Source organism: Hesperophylax consimilis, chromosome 4 (assembly GCF_061612785.1).
Source record: "Hesperophylax consimilis isolate HC1 chromosome 4, BYU_Hcon_1.0, whole genome shotgun sequence".
Classification (NCBI taxonomy): Eukaryota; Metazoa; Arthropoda; class Insecta; order Trichoptera; family Limnephilidae; genus Hesperophylax; species Hesperophylax consimilis.
The window spans coordinates 39,122,056-39,143,807 of NC_142839.1; the positions used below are offsets into that span (position 1 = coordinate 39,122,056).

Here is a 21,752-nt window from a genome sequence, read left to right on the forward strand (position 1 = left end):
TTTATAGAAAGTTATTGAAGTCGTAAGAGGCGTGAGTTTTTGACAGGTCAAAAATACATAATACAAAATTGTCAATAAAAGCGAGGAGATCGGTTTGAAATAACAATGCAAAAGCACACTTTGAAGAGTACATAATATATTTATAGACTTATACACATACAATATCCAAAATAATCCTTTACAAAATAATATAGATAGTACACAACATCTATTGCACCAAGGGTTTGCGGTGCGGAAAATATGTTGTAAAAGAAAATGCTCTAAAAGAAAGTAAAGATGATCACTTCAAAAATATTTAATAATTTAATCTTATTTTTATATATTCGTTGTTATGTATGCACTCTAGTAAAAAATTGTTAGAAAAATGAAAATTATTAATAAATAAAATCAAAAGAAAAGAGATTTTCAGTAAAAAAATACAATAAAAATCCAAGTACTGTGAAACAACTGGCCCATGATGAAATAATAACAGAACTTGAATTGAACTTGAATTTTAACTTTGAAATTTGATGAATTGTCCAAATTCTGTGAAAAAAACCCGTCCTTAGGCATCAAAAAAAAAAAACAGAAAAAGTTATCTCCAGAATTCTTTCCTACAAAGCAATTAATATTTTTGTGACAATTAAAAATACCAACCAAAATCTGTACATAAAATCAAAAAGTACAGAAAAAAGGGTTCCTTGATATTTCATCAAAATGAAAATTCAACACACCTTTAGAAAATAATATAGAGTCATTCAAATTGATGAAACAAAAACTAGGTTTAATAGTTTTTCTATGTAACATAGTTTTTGTTTCATCACTTTGAATGACTTTATATCACTTTTTGTAGGTGTGTTGAATTGTCATTTTGAGGAGATACCCGGTCACCAGAAAAATGTCATAATATACATCCAAATTAAGTAAATATGATAAAAACATATTTTATGAAATTATAAAAAAATTTTGTGACTTACAATAAAAATAGTTACATTCATATTTTGTAGCTTTCAGTACTGTAAAGAATATATTTCAATTTTATGTTTAACCACTTGATGGCCGAAATATCTATAAATTTGACCCGTTGAACGCCTATGTATCCACTATCCCCGTGTATCTGACATTACGTAATACATTTTGCTGGTGGGATTTTCATCCTCAGCACACTATGGAGGTATTAGGTCGCAGGACCTCGGCGTTCCAAAGATTTTAGATTTTATTAGAAATGAAAAAAGGTTTTCATAAAGTCAATAATTTATTATGGAAGAATGACGATTATCCAAATGTCAATTAACCGAAACATCCATTTAGCAAAAGCTTCTTGAAAAAATGTATTATTTAGGAAAGGCAAAAAACAACAGAAAAAGTAGATAACTTTACTTATGAAAGAGATTTTACAACATTGAAAACTGCAATGTTTGGATAATTGACGTTCTGCTCAATTATTTTAATTAGTAGTTTTTCAATTCCATGCTTAATATTTATTTATGGTTTGAAAAAAAATTAAACATTAAGAGAGAATAATTAATAATTATTGTCAATTTTATAAGGACAAAATAATATAAAGGCACATACTGTGTAGGTTATTTTCTCGGGAAGTGTGGACAAGAGGAAAAGAAAGAAAAAATGTTTTAAATAATTGTGTTTAAAGGTGTTAAAGAATATTTAATATTTTTAATGCAGAAAACAAAAGTTACAATATACATATTATGAAATAAATAAAATGTTCCAAAAACAGTATTTTGGTTTACTCGGAAATCAATTTTGGGATTTCCCTCTTGAAAGCCTATGAATTCTATTAAGTGGTTTAACTTATGAAACCGAGATATAAATAAAATATATTATGAAATACCTAAATGAAATGATTAAATAATAAGCTTAAATACACACTATCACATATTGTGTTGCAAACGCTATTTGTATCTACAACGACAACTAAATAAAATAATGCAGAAAACTCTTTCTAATAATTTTATATCCAGAAGTATTTGTTACTTTTAAACCTTGGAAATGGAGTCACGGGTATTCGCTGTTCTTAAAACTTAAAACAAGAATATTATACTGTTATTTATAAAGCTGAAATTGTTAAATATAATTTGGAATGCCACATCGATAATTTTGTTTTTATGAAATAACAAAACAAATCTTATTTTGAAAAAAGTCCCAATCTGTTCACAGTTTTACTGTTAAAGTCACAATATAATCAGAAAATGCATATTTTTATATAAACTATTTAAACTCAGTACCATACAACATTTTTTTTGGTTTTCTACAAAGCTGTTGTTTGCCTAAAGAAATCATTGACTAGTAAAACGATAGAATTTATGTAATTTCAATGTTTGCAGGAGGAGCGAAATTCCTTATACATTTTTTACATCATTTTAATTAAACTACACACTTGCAATGAGAAAACAGTCAGTTGGAAGTATATTATTTTGGTTGTATGTATCACTCTCCAGCGATTTACGGCATTATTAATACATATGTGTCGTATAATTTCAAAGGCGGCAATCTGACATTTTTGAGAAAAATGAGTTAAGAATGTGGCAACATATCTGTATTAGAATTCCAAACCAAAAACTTGCCTGAAATACCCATACAAATTGAAAAAGATAAAATAAATGCCGCTGACGGGAATTAAACACGCATTCTTCTGATTGCCTGTCAGCTGCTCTACCAATAAAGCTACGACGGCTTATTCCGAACCCGCCAAATAATTCAAAATGTACTAGTATTTTTCATTCAACAATTATTGCTTATTACATTTTTTCACCTGAAAATAACCAACTTTATTTTTATAGGAAAGGCTTTGTTAGTGCTGAATCACCCACTAGATGGCGTCGAGACATATTATATCTTCATTTATTGATTTTTTTGCAGTTTGTTTGTATGGAATTTCAAGGGACTGAAAACAAAACTTCTTGAGCGTGAAACTTCTTAAGTGGGAACTTCTTATGCGAGTTTCACTATATATATTTTTTAAATCCTTTAAACGAACCAGAAATAAACAAACCTATTTCACAAAAAGCAGTACATTTATGTGATTTTATTCAAGTATTCTGAGGTTTTATTGGTCTGCCGAAAATATGACGTAACATCAGATTGCTGCCTTTCAAATTACACGACTTATACGAACCAAACTCTCGTACTATTTTACAGAAAAAGTAAAATTATAGTTATATGTAGCACTTAAATTATAATTAATAAACCTTTTTAATACCTAATAAAGAAAATATGAATATTTCGAGGGGTAATTACTATGTACAACTAGGTAACTCCCAAATATGCATCAATGTCAGCATAAATCAACATTATTTCCTCGCTCGTGTATGCCGCAACACATATTATGACATCTTGAAATAAAGGTACGGTTTGTGTCACCGCCATCTTTTACTAACACAGGCCGTGCTGTAGAAAAAGAACCGATAGTTAAACATCTGCTTTCGAACGTTTGCACCGGATATGGTGGTAAATTTAGTATAGGTTAATAGCAGGGATTAATAACAAACCCTGTTAAACCAAAACCTCCTAGATAACAAGGCCGGGACACTGAATCTTTTTTTTTTAACTCACCAAAACATTTTCAGGTTTCAATAAAGAAGAATAAATTGAAAAAAAAAATTATATAAAATTTTTTGTAAAATCCCATACAAGTTAGGAGGCTACTTTGAATAAGTGTCCCGGCCTTGTGATCTAGGAGGTTTTGGTTAAACCCATTGCAAAAATCTAAAAACAGGTCTCTTTAACTGTCAGTTCATTTTCTACAACAGCATGTCCTGTATTAATAAAGATGGCGGTGTTTGTGTGTAACTCAAAACGCGAATGAGAGTTACCTAGTTGTTGTAATTACCCGGCGATTCATCAATATATTTTTTTAACCAGTGTTCAAAACAATAGTCAATTTTGATTTCTCTATCTAATATTTATAATTACACTTAAAACTAATGCAAAACTTTTCCTTTACAATGTATTATCCTTACATATTGTGTTTGAAGAACTTGTCTTGCTAACCCAATTGCATCCTTCGTGAAATAAAAGTAGCATTGAACACTTTAAAACTACTTAGCCTAAACTACAATACATAATATGTATGTTACAAGATATATTATTGAACAAACATGAAAGTTGCCATAAAGCAGCCCTAACCAATATTAGGAATATATCAGTCGTTGAGCCATTCACTGAGGAAAGAAAATACCAAACAGAATATAAACCCATATCAAAGATTTAATATAAATTCTGAGAAAGCAGGACAAACTTTCAGTATTAGGCTAAGGCCAAACGAGCGTAATTTTGTGAGTTGTGTCGCGTAATTTACAGTGCATTCGGTTTCATATAGAAGTCCGGTTTGTGCCAAACGGCGACGCAAAATGAGTTGACTGCCGACCCAATCGTGTAATTACGCGTTTCACGAAATTAAGCTCGTTTGGCCTCAGCCTTATAATGTACCTTTTCAGTTTTAAAATATTTCTTTAGACAATTACTTCAGATCAAGAAACTAAACATAAAAGGAAATACAAGAAATTTCATGACACATTAATCAAATTGTTCTTGAAAAGTAATCATCACAGTACATTAAAATCTCAAAAAATAATTATGTCCAAATTCAATAGTAAAATGAAAAAAACTCCCAAAGTCTACAATTCACAGCAACAAGAGATTGCTTGGGCTATTGTGGTTTCATCCCCACAGTAAAGTTGACTGATAATGGACACAGAAAGGCTGGTCAAAGGAGAAGAAAGAGCAACATGGCTCAAAAACAAACAAAAAATCAAAAAAAATTAGACTATTTGCAGTGAATATCTTAAATCACTTCAGGAGATTTCTTTTATATAAGATGAAAAATTCATTAAAAAAATTATATAATGCTTCGTTAGGATTAAAAATGATTAAAAAAATATGCAGGCGTTCTACGGTGGTTAGTTTGATCTTCTAGGGGTTAAAAGAAAGCTTCCCAAAGGTGTGGGGACACAGTTAGTTGGGGGCGGGAGTGAGCAGCGGGGAGATGTCCCACAGTTTGATAACGCGGTCGTGTCCGGTGGTGCACAGGCGGCCGGTGGACTCGTCCAGGTGCATCTGCACCACGCTGTGCTTCACGTCGTGGAAGGAGGCCAGGGATTCTCGTCTGCAATAAGACAGAAGTCTTCAATATTGTAATCACCTTCTATTTAATTATTTGATTCTGAAAAATCATCACAAAAATCGAAAAGGCAAAAATTGGATTAATCTTTGGTCTAAAGATTTGCATTTGTACATAATATAATTTCGCTGGCTATAGACGTAGCCAACTCTTCAGACATATTTTCCATTAAATGGTTTTGTACGTTTTCTGAACACATGCAAACAGTACTTTATATGAAAATATTCTGCCGCCATAAGCTAAAAAGCAGCTAGGAATTTGCAATAGTCACATTCTGATCTTTATCAACCTAAAAAGCATATCAGTTCAAATTCCCAGCTACCTCTTTGCTTATGACGGCAGTATTGACAATATCATTTTTCTACATTAATAAAACCAATTTTCACCACAATCTACACGTCTGCTCTGATGATGGACACTGCATGGCTGTCTGAAATTCTGGCTTAAGGCGAATGCGGAAAATGGCACAATACCCAAAAATCTCAATAAAACTGAGTATAAGTATATGTTTTCTGATTTATTATTATCATGAGCGAGTTTTTGGCATTGTTGTTTTTACAGGGTGTCCGAGGGTAAAATGCACCAACTACGGGAGGTGATTCTACATGATGGTAGAAGTAAAAAAAAAAAAAAACTTTTTTCGAAATTCCTATACTTCACTTTACACCCTGGACACCCTATATAATTCTGTAATGAACATAATAAATGTTATTTTATCTTCTCTTCATATGACATCTTCAATTTAACCAGAATTAGCTTCATAATTTATTTATTTTCACAATCAATTTTATGTCTCTTTAATTTCACTATTTTTTATGTTTTTGTATTGGAGGTAAAGTCACAAGGAGGAAATCTATAATTGGTTTTATTTTGGCTATACTACATATGTAACTAACTGATAAAATATAAACTGTCGATTTTCCGAAATTAACACATTGTAGTCGGGAGCTTCAAACAATAGACTCTAGCCTATAGCGGGTGTTTTTCGCAATTAGCGCAAAAATATATCGCTTTCTTAAAATTGATACAATTTCTAAACCAAATAATATTTTCAATTGAAATTTTCAAAGAAATCGTATATGACATTTGATCATCAAAAATAAATTATAATTGCTTTGATTACATCATAATTTCACCACATTTCAAAGCTGAATATAAAAACCTTATATTAATTCAGTAAATAGCATTCAATATTCAATATTTGAAAATTCCATGTAAAAGATAACATGTTTTTTTATATCATATAGTTATATAATAAATAATAATATATATTTGCCATGCCCGCAATTTTACAATCTCTGGATGTGTGAAATCTGATCGCGTAAATATTGAACAGTGTCGCCTAAGGCCGAAGGCGAACACTGAATAACTCATTTTAATTGCTTCTTCTCAAAAAAGAGTTGGTTGCCTCGCCTAATTGAAGAGCCCATTCCACTTATGAATGATAGTATTTATTCTTTCAAAAATCAGTACACTTCATATTTTGATAATCCATCACACACCATAAGTGCATGTATCATTGGCTTGTAAAGACATTTTTGTAGGGATAAAGTCCTATACAATGCTAATATGAGTCGTATAGTTCCTATCTACGATAAGTCCACTATTTTCCGAAAATGAACTAATGATGCAGTTTTACTCTAGCGGCTCTTTAGCACACTAATCAAATATCAATGAGTTCAAAACGGCCGTAAAATCCTACGAAAAGTGGATTTAAAAATCGCAATGAGTTCCAAACAACGATAAATCCACAGAGCAGTATGTTCCAAAAGTCGATAAGTCCACCGCTCGTGCAGGCAGCCAATGAGCGAGAAAGATTTCGTCCAGGCAACCAATGGGGGGGAAGCATTTTTCAAATTCTAACATGGCCGCTGAAGCAGTTGTTGGTGTGGTGTTTTGTAAAAGTGTCTGCCTTTTTATACGTTTTTACAACTAAATAATGTCCGATCTAACCACAAATGTTGTTCAAGTGGCGGGTAATACATCTAGAAAGCGAGTCATCATCAAGGAATCTTGGAAAAAACACGTTGATAGCCATAATAGGTCCTTAAAAATCTCCTATTTTGAGTGGAATCATTCATTGAGAGTCGGTCATTACTGGGTGATCCCAAAACTTCGCTCAGTTGTTTTTAATAATTTTAAAGTTTGTATTTATTGTTTTCAAGTTTAATTTTTATTACAGTTTTTTTATTATTATTTCTAATAATAAGTAAGGTACACAATACTATTAACAAATTAACAATTTTTTTTATTTTATTTGTTTATTTCTTGTAATAAGTAAGGTACATAATATTATTGGCAAATTAACCAAAGTTTTTTAATAAAAATAATACACTTGTTTTGTAAAACCACGAGTTTTTATTAAGAATTAATAATTGAAAATATCTGTTTTTGAATTTATCGAGATGAATACAAAAAAAAATACTATCATCATAAAATTGCTACATTTCTTTAATCATTTTAATAATACATATTGTTCTATAATTTAGTTTATTCGCACAATAGCTTTTGAATTTATTGTGATAAATACAGAAAAATTGTAATCACAAAATATTTGCATTTCCTTTTTTATAATATTGTTGTGTTTTGTTCTATAATTTAGTTGATTAGCACAATAGTTTTTGAATATTTTGTGATAAATACAGAAAAATTGTAATCATAAAATATCTGCATTTACTTTTTAATAATAACATTATGTTTCGTTCTATAAATTGGTTTTGTTTAATTCTTAAATATTGCAATAATTGTTTACTTTTGTTTAGAGTACAAAAAATATTTTGTTTATTTTTTAGGAAAAAAATTAAAAAAACATTTTTAGGTTTTCTTTTTGTAAACACATATTCTAATCGGCACGCACAAGCACATAGATCATTGTAAATGCCGATTTCCATTCTCTTCTAATGTTTTTATTTTGGTGTGAGAATTGGATTTTGATTTCTAATCTTTATTTTTGATGTAAATTTATCTTTATTTTAATGTTGTTTTTTGTTTAAATGTATAAACTCGTATATTTTAAAATGGGGGCCTCAGCACGGGTGAACAACCCAGTGAGGCCAACGTTGCTGAATTGAAATGTAAAGTACTGTAGAGTAATGTATCAATAAATAAATCCATCGGATTTTTTTGTAAAAAGATATGAAAAAAAAAATCGAAAAAAAAAATTACGTAAGTACCTACATTTGTATTTTATTTTATTTTTCTTCTATGCACTTTTCTTAACTAACTTTTATTAAAAAAAAATTATTAAATATTTTCGTTTCCTTTAACTTTTTCGCCGCTACGCGCATCAATTCATGCGAAAATAATTTGTGCCCCCAGCGCTACGCGCATCATATCATGCGTTTGACTTTAGCGGCTGTATACTACGTAAATACGCGACGAATTTAGCAGATAACTGAACCAAAAAATAGTTCAATCCTTTATCTTACTGACATCTTGCGTTTGCTGGTTAAAATATATTAAATTGTTTACATAAAACATTGTGAAGGCCATGATTCGTTAAATCTTCATTCAGTCATTTGAATGTCGCGCCGCTGAACCGTTGTGTCATCCATAGTATTTCTTAGGTGATCCAATCTGCTTTGATGGACTTATGCGTCGATGTAAAATAATGACCGCTTTCTATTTTGCGAATCTTTTTAAGTATTTTATTTTTCTGTGGTACATTAGTTTGTTTGTGAAATGAAGTGAAGTGACGTGTTTTAAAAATAGTTATTTTACTCAAGACTTTTTGATTGACTTTCTTTTGTGATTTTATTTCTAAATTTAGTGGACAACCTAAATTGTAATATATCTGTCTATATTTATAGGCTTACCGTTTATTTATCAAAATTGAACTCCCTTAAAAATGGCAAGCCGCAGTCTTACGGAAGACGAAATTTATGAAACATTTTTGGACATTGACTCTGATTTAGAAATAAGTGAAGATGATCAAGATATACCAATTACTGAAGAAGTTAGTGACAGTGAAATAAACGCCCCCGGGACAAGCCAAGATCATGACTCTCGTACACCTAACTTAGACTATACCGTAAATGCAGACTGCTTTTCTTCTTGGACCTCTGGTCCATTTATTCCAATAGTTCATGAATTTGATGATTTTGTGTCAGGTTTTGATCCAGCCACTTTAATTTCCTGTAATTCATCGGAAATTGACTTTTTTGAATACTTCTTGAACAAAGAAATAGTGACAAAAATTGTGATTGAAACTAATCGACATTAAAAAGCCCTCATATCAAAATAAGAACCTTCCCAAAAATCCAGACTTCGTTAATGGGTTGACACATCTGTCGAAGAAATGTACATTTTTTTGCACTGTTAATGTTAATGACTAGAAACCGACATCTTACTATCGAAGAACACTGGTCCACTGACCCATTGCTCGCTAGGATCGTTACGAAATTATATTGCGAATGTTACACTTCTCAAACCCCGACACTCAAATTCCTGGTGACCGACTTTACAAAATTAAAATCCTAACTGACCATACCCGAAAATTGTTCAAAAATACTTACCTTATGAAAATTTACGCATCCATGAGAGCATAATTGTTTTCAAAGGGCGTTTAATTTTCAAACAATATATACTATCCAAACGTCACCGGTTTGGAATTAAAATGTTTGTATTGTGTGACGTGAAGACGGGTTTTATATTAGACTTCATTATTTATTGTGGCGAAGCGACTGACATAACTGACTCTGAATGTCTCGGGGTTTCGGGGGCTGTAGTAACGACACGACTTCAAGATTATTTAAATAAAGGACATAATCTTTTAATTGATAATTGCATGTGGTACGGTGCGGAAGACACGAAAAGACATGGCAAAATTTAATAAACTTAAAAAGGGTGAAATGAAAGCACAGCATGGTGGACCTCTGTTGGCTTTAAAGTGGTGCGATAAAAGAGAAGTTCACATGCTAACAACCTTACATGACGACTCCATGGACATGACGGGAAAAGTTGATTGGAAAACTCGTCAACCAATTATGAAACCCAAGTGCGTTCTAGACTATAATAAGTGCATGGGTTCTGTTGACAAAGTGGACTTGATGTTAAGTAGTATTAATTGCCTGCGAAAAACAATTAAGTGGTATAAAAAGTGGCCTTCCATATTATTGGTCTATATTTATTGAACTCTCATATAGCTTTTAAATCAATTACAAATAAAAATGTCAGTTTAGCAGATTTCCAATTAGCCGTAATACGATAATTGTTGCTGAGGCATTAGCAAAACATATGCCCCACCCAATAAAGGGAAATAATTCTCAAAAACTTCACAGAGCCTGCCGAGTGTGCGCCATTTCTAAAAAAAGGAAAATGTCCCAGTATAAATGCCCAGAGTGTGATGTGACATTGTGTGTGTGGCCATGTTTTAGAAACTACCACGAAAAACAAAAGTTATAAATATTTCTCCTAGTGTTAACTTTTTATTAAAACTTTTTTTGTTAGTAGATATAATAATAAAAATAATTCTGTCTTGATGATATCGGCGCAGTGGTCCAAATCCCATCAGACCGGGTAAGTAATTACTATAAACAATAAAGCAGTGTGCATGCGTATGGCGACAGTTCTTGTGGATTTCTTGTGATGGGTCACTGTTTATAATATTATATCTGTATCCTGTGGTTTAGTGTTTATTTATGTGTTTCAAAAAACTTCAAGAGCATTAATAAAGCTTTTAAGATAAGCAAATCATAAATCTGTCAAAAAATAAGAGATTTATAGCTGTTTAAAGTGGTAGGTTTTGATTTTCAAAGTGAGTACCGCGTATGAGTGTAATTTTCGGTACATTTGATCGCGGTGAAAAGGTTAAATCAAATTTTTTGTTGGCCCTATACTTGTCATTCACATGTCAACGGTGTTGAGAAATGAACACCGATAAGTCACAGGCTGGTGAGTTCCTATATACGATTAATTTGACAGTTACTTTCAAATGCCGATAAGTCCATCATTATTTGCGTAATTACTCCTTAACTATTAAGAAATTCATGGTTTTATCTTATTATTTACATCCGTAGTTTGACAACAAAGCCCACCTAATAAATAATTCTCTCGTTTTTATTTAAAAAACCTTTTAATTAAAAAATATCAATTTGCCAACATTTCACGAAAGTGGACTTATCGTAGATAGGAACTATACGACTCATATATTCAAATAATAAAATAGCAAACAGTAAACAAAACAGTGCGAGCGGTATGAAAAATAGTCCAATACGTGAAATGACTCAAACTAAACTGGAGATTGAGATCGCATAAAAACTGTAGATTTCTGGCGACGCCTTTACAAGCGGCACACTAGCCAATCCGGACAAGGCATCTCAAATAACATCGACAGACTGTCGCTTAGCACCCAGGTAGCAAATTACCCTTCAAGGTGTTTTATTTCACGCTGATAACAAACCCGTATAGTGCCGATTCCCGCCAAAAACCGACAGTCGACAAAAACGGCATTTGCCGTGTTCCGCAGTTGACCGACAGTCCGCCAAAAACGGCAAATGCCGTGTCCCGACGACAATGTGTTAATATATAAATAAAACTATTAATGTTTATTTAGCAATTCTATACATACATTATATGATATATGTTAGCAGCAGTTGTTTTCTTTATCAGCGCAGTTTTATGACTAGCTCTAATCACAAATGCTATTGTGTTTAACCCCTATTATGCGGCTGGCTACATTTGCAGTCCAGTGATATTATGACTGTCTCGAGATGCACTGCAGTGTGCAGTGTGTAGAGCAAGGTTTTAAACGTTTTGAATGCATTTCATTACTGTCCATGAAACATCCAAAGTAAAAAAGATAATTTTGTAGAAGTGTGTCTATTATTTAAAATTTATTTTTCAATATTAAATTTGGATTTAAGAAATTTGCAAAATTTTATGTCTCCTAGGGGTGAAATGACTACACCACTTATTTATCTTTTATTGTCGTAACTAAGCATGTCTTTACTTCACGGCAGAAATATTATTATGGCAAGTTCAAAAAACTTTTACATGTCTCCTAGGGGTAAAATGACTACAACACTTATTTATCTTTTATTGTCATAACTAAACATGTTTTTACTTCATGGCAGAAATATTATTATGGCAAGTTTGCAAAAACTTTTACATGTCTCCTAGGGGTGAAATGACTACAACACTTATTTATCTTTTATTGTCGTAACTAAACATGTCTTTACTTCACGGCAGAAATATTATTATTGCAAGTTTGCAAAAACTTTTACATGTCTCCTAGGGGTAAAATGACTACAACACTTATTTATCTTTTATTGTCATAACTAAACATGTTTTTACTTCATGGCAGAAATATTATTATGGCAAGTTTGCAAAAACTTTTACATGTCTCCTAGGGGTAAAATGACTACAGCACTTATTTATCTTTTATTGTCGTAACTAAACATGTTTTTACTTCATGGCAGAAATATTATTATGGCAAGTTTACAAAAACTTTTTGAGCGATCAAATATATTAAACCTAAAAATATGGGATAGGCGGCGAAATATAGGTGGATTCATTGGCCTTAAACCACAGCAAGCAGTTCATATGTTTCCATATTAATATGTTGAGGAATGATACTAATACAATCAATCGCTCGGGTGGATAAGTCCATTTGTAACATTAAAATCTGAAAGAGTCATCTGCTTTTAAAACAGTATTAATTTTGGACACTAAAAAACAGCGAATCTATTGGAAAATTAATGTCAACCAGGAATATTGCTAAATAAATCATAAATATCTGACAGATCATTTAAAGTAACATGACGACAAAATCTCAGAATACCCTAGAGGTTAATGGTTAGATAGAATACTTTAGATGTTTGTATGTGGTGTTGTGTTGAATAGATACTCACGGTTCGTCCTTGAGTGTGACGTAGCAGGCGTTACAGATGCGCTGGGGGAACTCGAAGCCCATGACGGGCAGCGGCAGGCGGCCGGGGGAACAGGCATCGCACACCGCCACGCCGCACCAGCGACAGTGGTGCTGCCGGAGACCTGCACAGACACATGGAAAGGGTTGTTGCGTCAGATCACACTAATAACAAGGAACTATACATCTTCATTACAGACGGGCAGGAGACTTTTAAAACAGTCTCCAGTTAACAATAATATGAATAAAATATAAAATTATGTATTGAAATATTAAAAATGATTACTGATCCATGAAAAATCACAGAATAATGTTTTTTTGTTAAGAATATTATATTATAAATATATGGTTAGGTACTTTATCCATATCTGAATTCTTCACACAATTGGTTCAAATTAAGAAAATGACGCTTGAATAAGAGTTATGCAGGAGACAACCAAAATTAGTATTTTTGATTAATGGGTAAGTGCCCCAGTAAAAGCAAACCAGAAGCAGGTTGGGGAAAAGGGTAGATAAACTTTGTGGAAGAGGATTGGAGCAGAACGGGAAAGACTGAGGCCTGGAGCATTTGTGAAGGAGGTCAAATCCTACCATGGGATGCAAGGCTGCGATGATGATAGGGAGGTGTTAGATGGTTCGTGTTTTAGGTTATTTTTTCCAATATATTGGTATTAATGTATCATTAATCATACAACATAGAGAATGTGGAGTGTTCAGAAAGTGGAAACACAACCTGCAATAGCCATCCCATGCCAAGATGTGAACCATTCTCAGGCTAAATGTCACTGGGGAACTGTGTCACGAACGGTGCCTCTCAGATACAAGGTTACATCTTGGGAGTATTTAGACCTTACCCCAGCACTTGGGACTCTGCCGAGGAGGACCATCCATTTTCCTAGATACTTGCGGGACCAAAATTGGACCATTCAAACAAAAAAACTATCGGTATTTGGGGAACCAAGGAGGATTGGAGACTACCTCATTAGACTCTTCTCTCATGGGGCATTCAGGGAACCAAAACAAAAGGGGACTTCCGATGGAAAAACCCTTACCAAGACAGGATCTACACACGATAAAACAGGGACTGTCACGGGGAATGAGGTGAAATGATAGATAGCACAATGGGCTCATGGCCTGAGGGTACTCTCTGTAAAGAGCCTCCATTTTAATAAATAATAATAATCATTAACGGTAATGCTAAAAGTACACATACCAAGCTGCCTCTGGTCCATCATGGCACGCAGATTCCAGAAGAAGGGCTTGTGGCAGAGGTGGCACAGGTCAGCCTCCTGCCAGGTGGGTGTCTCGCGGCGCGGCTCCGACATGTCCCAGCAGCCCACTGCACCATCCGCTCCCGCCGACAGTAGCCGCCGACTGCCGCCCGCGTAGCACAGCCCCGTCACCTTGTTGCTGCAACACACACCCGCCCGCCACATCTAATTATTCACAGGTATTCTATATAACCAGGGTGGCAGGAAAGAGAGAAACGTAGAAATAACTCTAGAAATGTTGTAATAATGAAATTCCGCTATTGTCTAGATATTAGCAACACAGGACAAGGGAGAAAGGTATTGGCCTCGACAGACGTAATGTTAATTACCTAAAATCTTGAAAAAAATTTCATTTCAGTCACAAAAATAAGGATTAACAACTTCAAAATTTAATATTACGAATTTTCAACATTATGTGCTTGTGTATTTTGATTTGCGATGGCAGCAACTGGAGAATGTTTTAAATATGAGATTTGTGGAATGGCCAGCAAGAATGCTATTAGATAAAAAGATTAATAAGCAAAAAAGATTACCATAATGTGGGGTGACATTTGTGATTATATGTCGACTTTGATCACACCGGATATAATCTATAATAATTCTCCCTTCCCAACGTGGATGCAATAATGCTTCTAAACTAAGTGTGAAATTAATTGTACATTTTATAAATACCTCAACGATTATAATAGTGTTGTGTTATTTTTATTAGTGTCTATTGATATAACCACTTGAACACTCGTATTTATTTTTTTACATATTATTTTGAGATTGGCGTAACTTTGTAATAAGCGTATATAAAGCTTTTTATAAATGTGCATATTTCACTAGTTTCAAAATATTGTGCAATGATGACAATAAACATGGCTAAAAATTTTCTGACAAAATATGTTTATAAAAAAGTTTTTAGTTACAAAGTTAAAAATTGATAAAGTCACCACATTTTACAGTACTTATAGATTATCTTCATCATTCTTAAAGATTTATATGTAATCTAATTTAAATAATTTGAAGACAACAAAAGTTCGACACTAATACTACTATGGATGCTATAGAACTATGTATTTTGCTACCATGTCAAATTAATTTATTTAATAATCCTGTAGAGTATTTAACAAGCGGCATTCTTCTTCTTTAGTTGTTGCCTCATTGCTGAGAATCATAACCCCACTTCAAGAGTCTTGATGAAACGAGGCTCCTTCTTGCCTCACGGTCTTGCACACCATGGAGAACAAGCTCTGCTTCTCCGGCCTTCCATTTTGCCAGTGACCTAACTGGCATTGCGAGTGATAGTATATGACTGATGGAGGTTAAGGTAGATTACCTGTGCCCCTGGAGCTCATAGGCCGTGCCCCGCTGCTCGCCGATGTCCCACACAATGACAGACTGGTCGAAGGAGCCACTGAACAGCAGCTGCGGCAGGGGGGCCCACGTCAGCGCTCTCACGGAACTGCAAATAAATAAGTCCACCAGGTTGTACAAATATACTCAACCGACCAGTTGGAGAGGACAGAGGGTCTCTCCAAATCAGCCTCTCCCGATCTGGCACACCACGCAGATAGTGGCCAGGTGCATCCTTAACACACCTCTCTTACAGTTCTTGACCCTGTTCGGGGACCACAATCACAATCTTGACTACATCCAATGTACAATGTATTGTGTGTGCCTCTAAAATCATGCATAATAGAATTCTTTAATGGCCTATATACATAGACTAAATTAAACTAGACACGGCATATTCATTTAAAAATAACCCCAACACAATTTTGGTTTGGTTCACGTGCACATTTATGAAAAGGCCCACGCATTGTGTCGCAATGCGAAATGGGCACTGTGCATTGCGTTTTACCTTTTGTTGGTCTAGAGTAAGCTACTTTGCTTCTCAGCTATGCTGGGCAAGTTCATTTTTCCAATCAAAAAAATAACCCAGTTCCAAATATTTAAATTTGAATTATGTCCATATTACAACACCTCTGACAACAAATTCTCCGTGATTTCGCTTACGAGTTTGAACGCTTGTGCAAGGATTTTAAACAGAGTTGGGTTATTAAGTTCATCTCCATATTTGTGACGTACGCTACGTGGCGTTATTTTTAAAATGAATTTAACTAGACAGGGCTAATCTAGTATAATACATCACTGCCTATATTTCATAATTTAAAACACAAATAAATAAAGTAGCATATATACATAATAGATATACGCTATACCTTTTGATTAAAAAAAATTAATATGTATTCAGTTTGGTTGGGAATTTTTGCCTTGCAATCCAAATTTAAATTTTGTATGAAAAACGCCGAACAGCCATTCCTCATAATGAATCATTAAGACCTGCAATCTGCAATAGCGAATCATTTCCTTCATCCCCTCCCTTAGCCCACCTTAGAATGTTACGTGTTCGATAAATATAGTTCCCCTGGCATTACTGTGTAGACAGGAAAAGGAAGGAAGGACGAAAGAAATTTTAAAGTAATAATAATGTGTCCTCCTTTAATTGAAAATATTTTAAAAATCTATGAAATAAGTAATCACCTACCAACAAATTAATCATGTTGCATGTAAATTGTTGGACACCTATATATTATAATATACAAATCAAATAATTTCTGATAAGATAACGCCTAATCTACATAATGTGTCAGCAACCTACATGCACTTACCTAACAAAACAAAAAAATTAGATCAATCAGCTAACATTGTATTAGATTTGATTTGATTTGATGAAATTGATGTTTCTATTGAACCACTAGAGTCATTGCGGTGAAATCAATGAGTCATGGCAATAAAATCAATGAATTAAAGTAAAGTACCAATAAAGTTGGATTAAATTGTTAACTTAATGCTTGTGAAAGTGTTTAATATCATGGCACAGTGCCATTTGAAGAAAATGTTCCATTAATAAGTGAGAAAATAAACAATGTTAAATGTTGACATCACAGATTTATAATGCTGACAACATAGTTTGTTGACAATGAGTCACAACGTCCTACATTATCGGCTACATGGAAACAAAAAAATATGTCTTGAATTTGGGGCCATTTGCTACGAGAAGTAATTAGTTTAAAATTTGAAAAAGTATGTTAACTACATTCGCTATGATATTATACTAAACTCTTTTTAATTTAAAAAATGTTGCTACTGGTTAACTCATAATAGATAATACAGAGGGATAAGAATAGGTTAGTGGAAAACGTTACTCATAATCTCGCGCATGCTTACTGCGTATACCGGCCGTAATACCGCAGTATTGGTGGCTGACAGATTTTGGGACCCCCAGAATTAGGGACATATTACGATCGTATTAAGGCGGAGATCGCGGACTTTATTAACAATCTGGTTGATTGGACAAATATCAATCAGTTGCGCAGTTAAAATTTTAAAAAGCAGTAATACCCATTTGCGGCACTATCAGAGGAATATTTTAAATCGAGATATCGATTTACCCAAGCAAATACGGAACGCATAATCGAATTGGCCAAATTTCGAAGCAATTCAAAACAGACAGGGTCAATGAAATCGCAAATGTCATCTGAAGAAACGTGAAATTAGCAACGAAACGCGAAAATGACCATGCTTTTAAAGATTGGAACAAAGTGTAGCTAGTCTAAAAAAATCTTGCATGAATTATGAGTAAAGATTTTAATCCGAGCAGTACAAGTCCCTCTTCACCGTATAGATAAACCATCACTGCAGCGGTGTATTAGGTAATCTTTATAAGTAATACTGTATATGTACAGTTAAGCTATGCTGATATTGTTGATTATGATAAATTTGTAAGCACTATAATATTAAAAAATGTGAATAAAAAAGTCCAAATAAACACGACAATTTCACATTTGAAAAACGAATCTTTACGAAACCATTAAGGCCACCATTTTCGAAAGGAAACGGGATGTACAAACAAATTTACAGACGAAATGCAAAACTGTCGTGTTAAAACAGAACTTCACTCCGCTCAGTCAATAAAAGAAAATGAATTAGAAGTGTTATTCTGAAATACACATGATATTTGTAATAATGAAAAGTTGAACATACCCACTGTGTCCCTTTAGAGTTGTGACAAGGCTTGCTCCATTGTTGTCCAATTTCAACATACTAATCTGTCCGCTGTAGTCTCCAATGAAAGCGAGCTTTGACTGGGAATCAAATCTGATACCGATAGTTAAAGAAACTACACATGTATTAAAAATAAGCACAGTTCTAAAGGGAAAAGAAAGCAACTGAATAGTATCGTGAAGAGACTCAAGTTACGGGGAAAGCAAACGAAGTAACAATAACCAACAGTACCTGACATTGACAGCTTAAAAAGCATGCCGAGTTTTTTTCCGCTGGTGAAGCATTTTTTTGACTTTCCCATCTTTTTTTTTGTGAGCACTGTCCCAGATAATGCGATGTTGATTAATGTGTTTAACGAACCTCACAAAAAATTGTTTTGCAGCCATTGTAACAAACCATGATAAATAAATAAAAACCTTTATAGTAATTTATTTTTGGGAATTATGCAGTGTTGCTTTACCTCCTTCTTTAGCCAACGTTTCGGACAGCATTACAGTGTTCATCATCAGGGGAGATGTGCAAAGATTATGTTGAAGAGTGTGCTTATGTATGTAGATGTGATACTGTGTGGCCAACATTTGATATTACAGTATAATTTTAAATGTTTTTCTGCGTTTAGTTTTGGTTTAGCTGTCAATTACTGGATACCAAGAACTATTGAGCTTAGCCCCATCGTCTTTATTAATATTAGTGAGATTTTTATGAATTTCAATCGCCTCCATAATTAGGCGTGCTCTGTGTTTTGGGTTTTCCCAGGACATCAGGAACAAATCCAAAATGGTGGCCAGTTGCAATTAAATGCTCGTCAATTGCCGATTTGTCAGGGTGGCCGAGTTTACATGCTCGAAAGTGTTCTGATATCCTTTTGGAGATTGTCCATTCTGTCTGGCCTAAATAAAATAAAAACCTTATTTTTTTATTAGGCTCCTAAAAATGCATACATATGTCATAATACATATATGGCCTTTAGAAGAAATTAAGCAACAAGTAAGCTCTATGTAAATATAATCTTACAAGAAATGAAAAGAATATCTAATACTCAATAAGTGTACTGGGCTTGTATCACAATTATGCAATATTATTTAATTTATTCAGTCAACAGAAGAGAGAAGTGACCTTTACTTTCAAGTTACCTATTAGCATGCCTGTAATTGCCTTTGTGCAGAATCTCTAACAATTTATTTGTTTAACGCTAATTGCAAATAAAAAATGGTCACACTGTAAGTTAGCCATTATTTACTCTTTTTCTTTCCGTATCATTATTAAAAAGTATTCGGTCCCACATTCACAAATTTAAATAAAATACCAATCTTATCAAACTATTACATATTTAATTTGCATAATGCCAAGCCGCTTATCAAGGAAATGCAAATGTATGTGGGTAGGTACCTATATTTTCACTATAATACTTGTTTACCTTATCAAAGTAACACCAACTTATATTTTGAACAATAATACCACCAATTTTATACCAATGTTTATAGTTGAAAAGTGTTAATAAATAATAAAAAAATTAAATTAATGTAAGAGAATTAGCGTCAGGAATTTAGGAAAATATTTAGTTCTACTAAATAAAAGTAATTTTAAACTAAATTTATAAAGGATACTGCAATGCTGTACACCAGGCTTCGAATGTGTATCCTCCAAGCCGTCTGCCGGTTTCATTGCAATGGTAGGAGAAAAGCTTGTCACGACCAACTGACAAAACCCACTCGCAACCAATGGAAAACATTACCCCGGTCACGCGAGATGTGTGCGCCAAGTATTCTTTTACCTAAAAAAAAATTACCATTAGTCATAAATATTGGTAAAAAAAATTCTGTAATTATCCATAGCTATGGATTATTGTTTGAGAAGATAGAGTATTCGAAATGAAATGTAAACACGGGCAAGGGTGAGTCAATGAATGACAAAGCATAATATTATTACTATTATGAAAATTACCGGGTTGATTCTATTGCAATCAGTTTCCAGTGTGAATTCAGAAACTGTTCCATTCTCTTGTCCTATAAACAGTTGACGTGTTTCTGGCGTGTAGAACATCGAAGTACACCCGGAAGGCATGTATTGACAAATACTGGGCCAGTATTGCCCAGAATCCCGTTTCAGCCATACTCGAATAGTTCTGAAAATGTTAATTTAATTATTTATTGCGTTGTCGAATTATACACAAAAGATTGGCTAAAAACGTATTTTCTCAAATGTCAACAATAGCAAATGCGGTGCCAAATATAAAAGCGGGCGGGGTTCAAACGAATTATTGTGATAAGACGCAACGACAACACTTTTGTGCAATTGTCATCTGTCAAACACAAATAATAAATACTATATTTACTTGTCATCGCAGACGCTGATCACGCCGTCTTCGCCAGGAATAATTACTGCTCCGTTAATATCATCGTTACAACCTTCTAATTTGCTTAATAGAGCAGGTTTTTTCCCTGTAGAAAACCTATCACTGACAGTACGAGGAGCTGGTTTTATTTCGGCAGCCATGTTTCTAGAAATTAAACTGCTCAGATAAAAAGTATATTTGACAATACCCCGGTGTTGCCAAAAGATTGAATGCAATATAATGAAAAGATAAAAGGTCCCTCTCATGTTTGGAAAATGGAATTATTTTATGGTGGGTGCGGGAGACTGGGGGAAAATGCAACTCTTGGCTTGAATCAGAATAATGATTAGCTGATGGCATGGACTTAAAAAGCCCTGGACGCAGCAATTCGACAACAATTTGAGGCGGTAGGGTGAGGGGGAAGATGTATGGAAATGCCAAATCTACTTAATTTTTTTAATGACATATCCCATTCCTTGTCTTATCAAATACTCAACAAAATTCATAAACCGATATAACTGCATTAACTACACAAAATAAAATAATAATAGTTCATTACGCGCTACTTTGTCCCTAGTCTCGGGCTTTTTAGGTCTATGGCTAATGGTGGAGACATTACTAAATACTAATATATTACTATGTAGGTAAACCTTTTTTCATTATTTGTTGTGTTAATAAATAGTTGTTCATACATTTTTTTTTGTATTATGCATATCCCCATAAATAAGATGGGCATACAATATTAATAGATTCTAAAAAATATATATTTTGATTTTAAGGTAGGTACCGACAATGTGTTTGTATTTGTACTGTGTACTATTAACGAAACGTTTCTCAATTGAATAACACTGCGTAAGAAAGGGGAATAAGGGATTGCAGAAATAAGTAAGAGTAGTGTTAATCCAATTCTCCGAAGCCTCTGATCAAATTAATAAAATCGTGAAATACTTCTACAAAACATTTCAAAACTCTAGAATTGGGAACACTTCTACAACATCGTGGATATAATTCAGATAACTCAACGACATGATATACTTTATTGCATTGATATTATAATTAAATGCTTATTGTAAAAATAAAAAATAAAAACGACCTATGTGGCGGCCA

The 21,752-nt window shown here is 33.4% G+C and overlaps 1 protein-coding gene across 1 annotated transcript; it reads right to left on the reverse strand.

Annotated features, from left to right (window-relative positions):
* Window positions 1-1,618: 1,618 nt before the first annotated feature.
* Window positions 1,619-20,830, reverse strand: Wdfy2 (WD repeat and FYVE domain containing 2). Its single transcript, XM_089630944.1, has 8 exons — window positions 20,646-20,830; window positions 20,255-20,435; window positions 19,918-20,084; window positions 18,290-18,403; window positions 15,579-15,704; window positions 14,200-14,396; window positions 12,970-13,111; window positions 1,619-5,104 (listed from the first exon to the last, which is right to left on the reverse strand). Exons 1-8 carry the CDS (start codon window positions 20,804-20,806, stop codon window positions 4,954-4,956), a joined length of 1,239 nt encoding a protein of 412 aa, XP_089487070.1. The 5' UTR covers window positions 20,807-20,830; the 3' UTR covers window positions 1,619-4,953.
* Window positions 20,831-21,752: the final 922 nt, after the last annotated feature.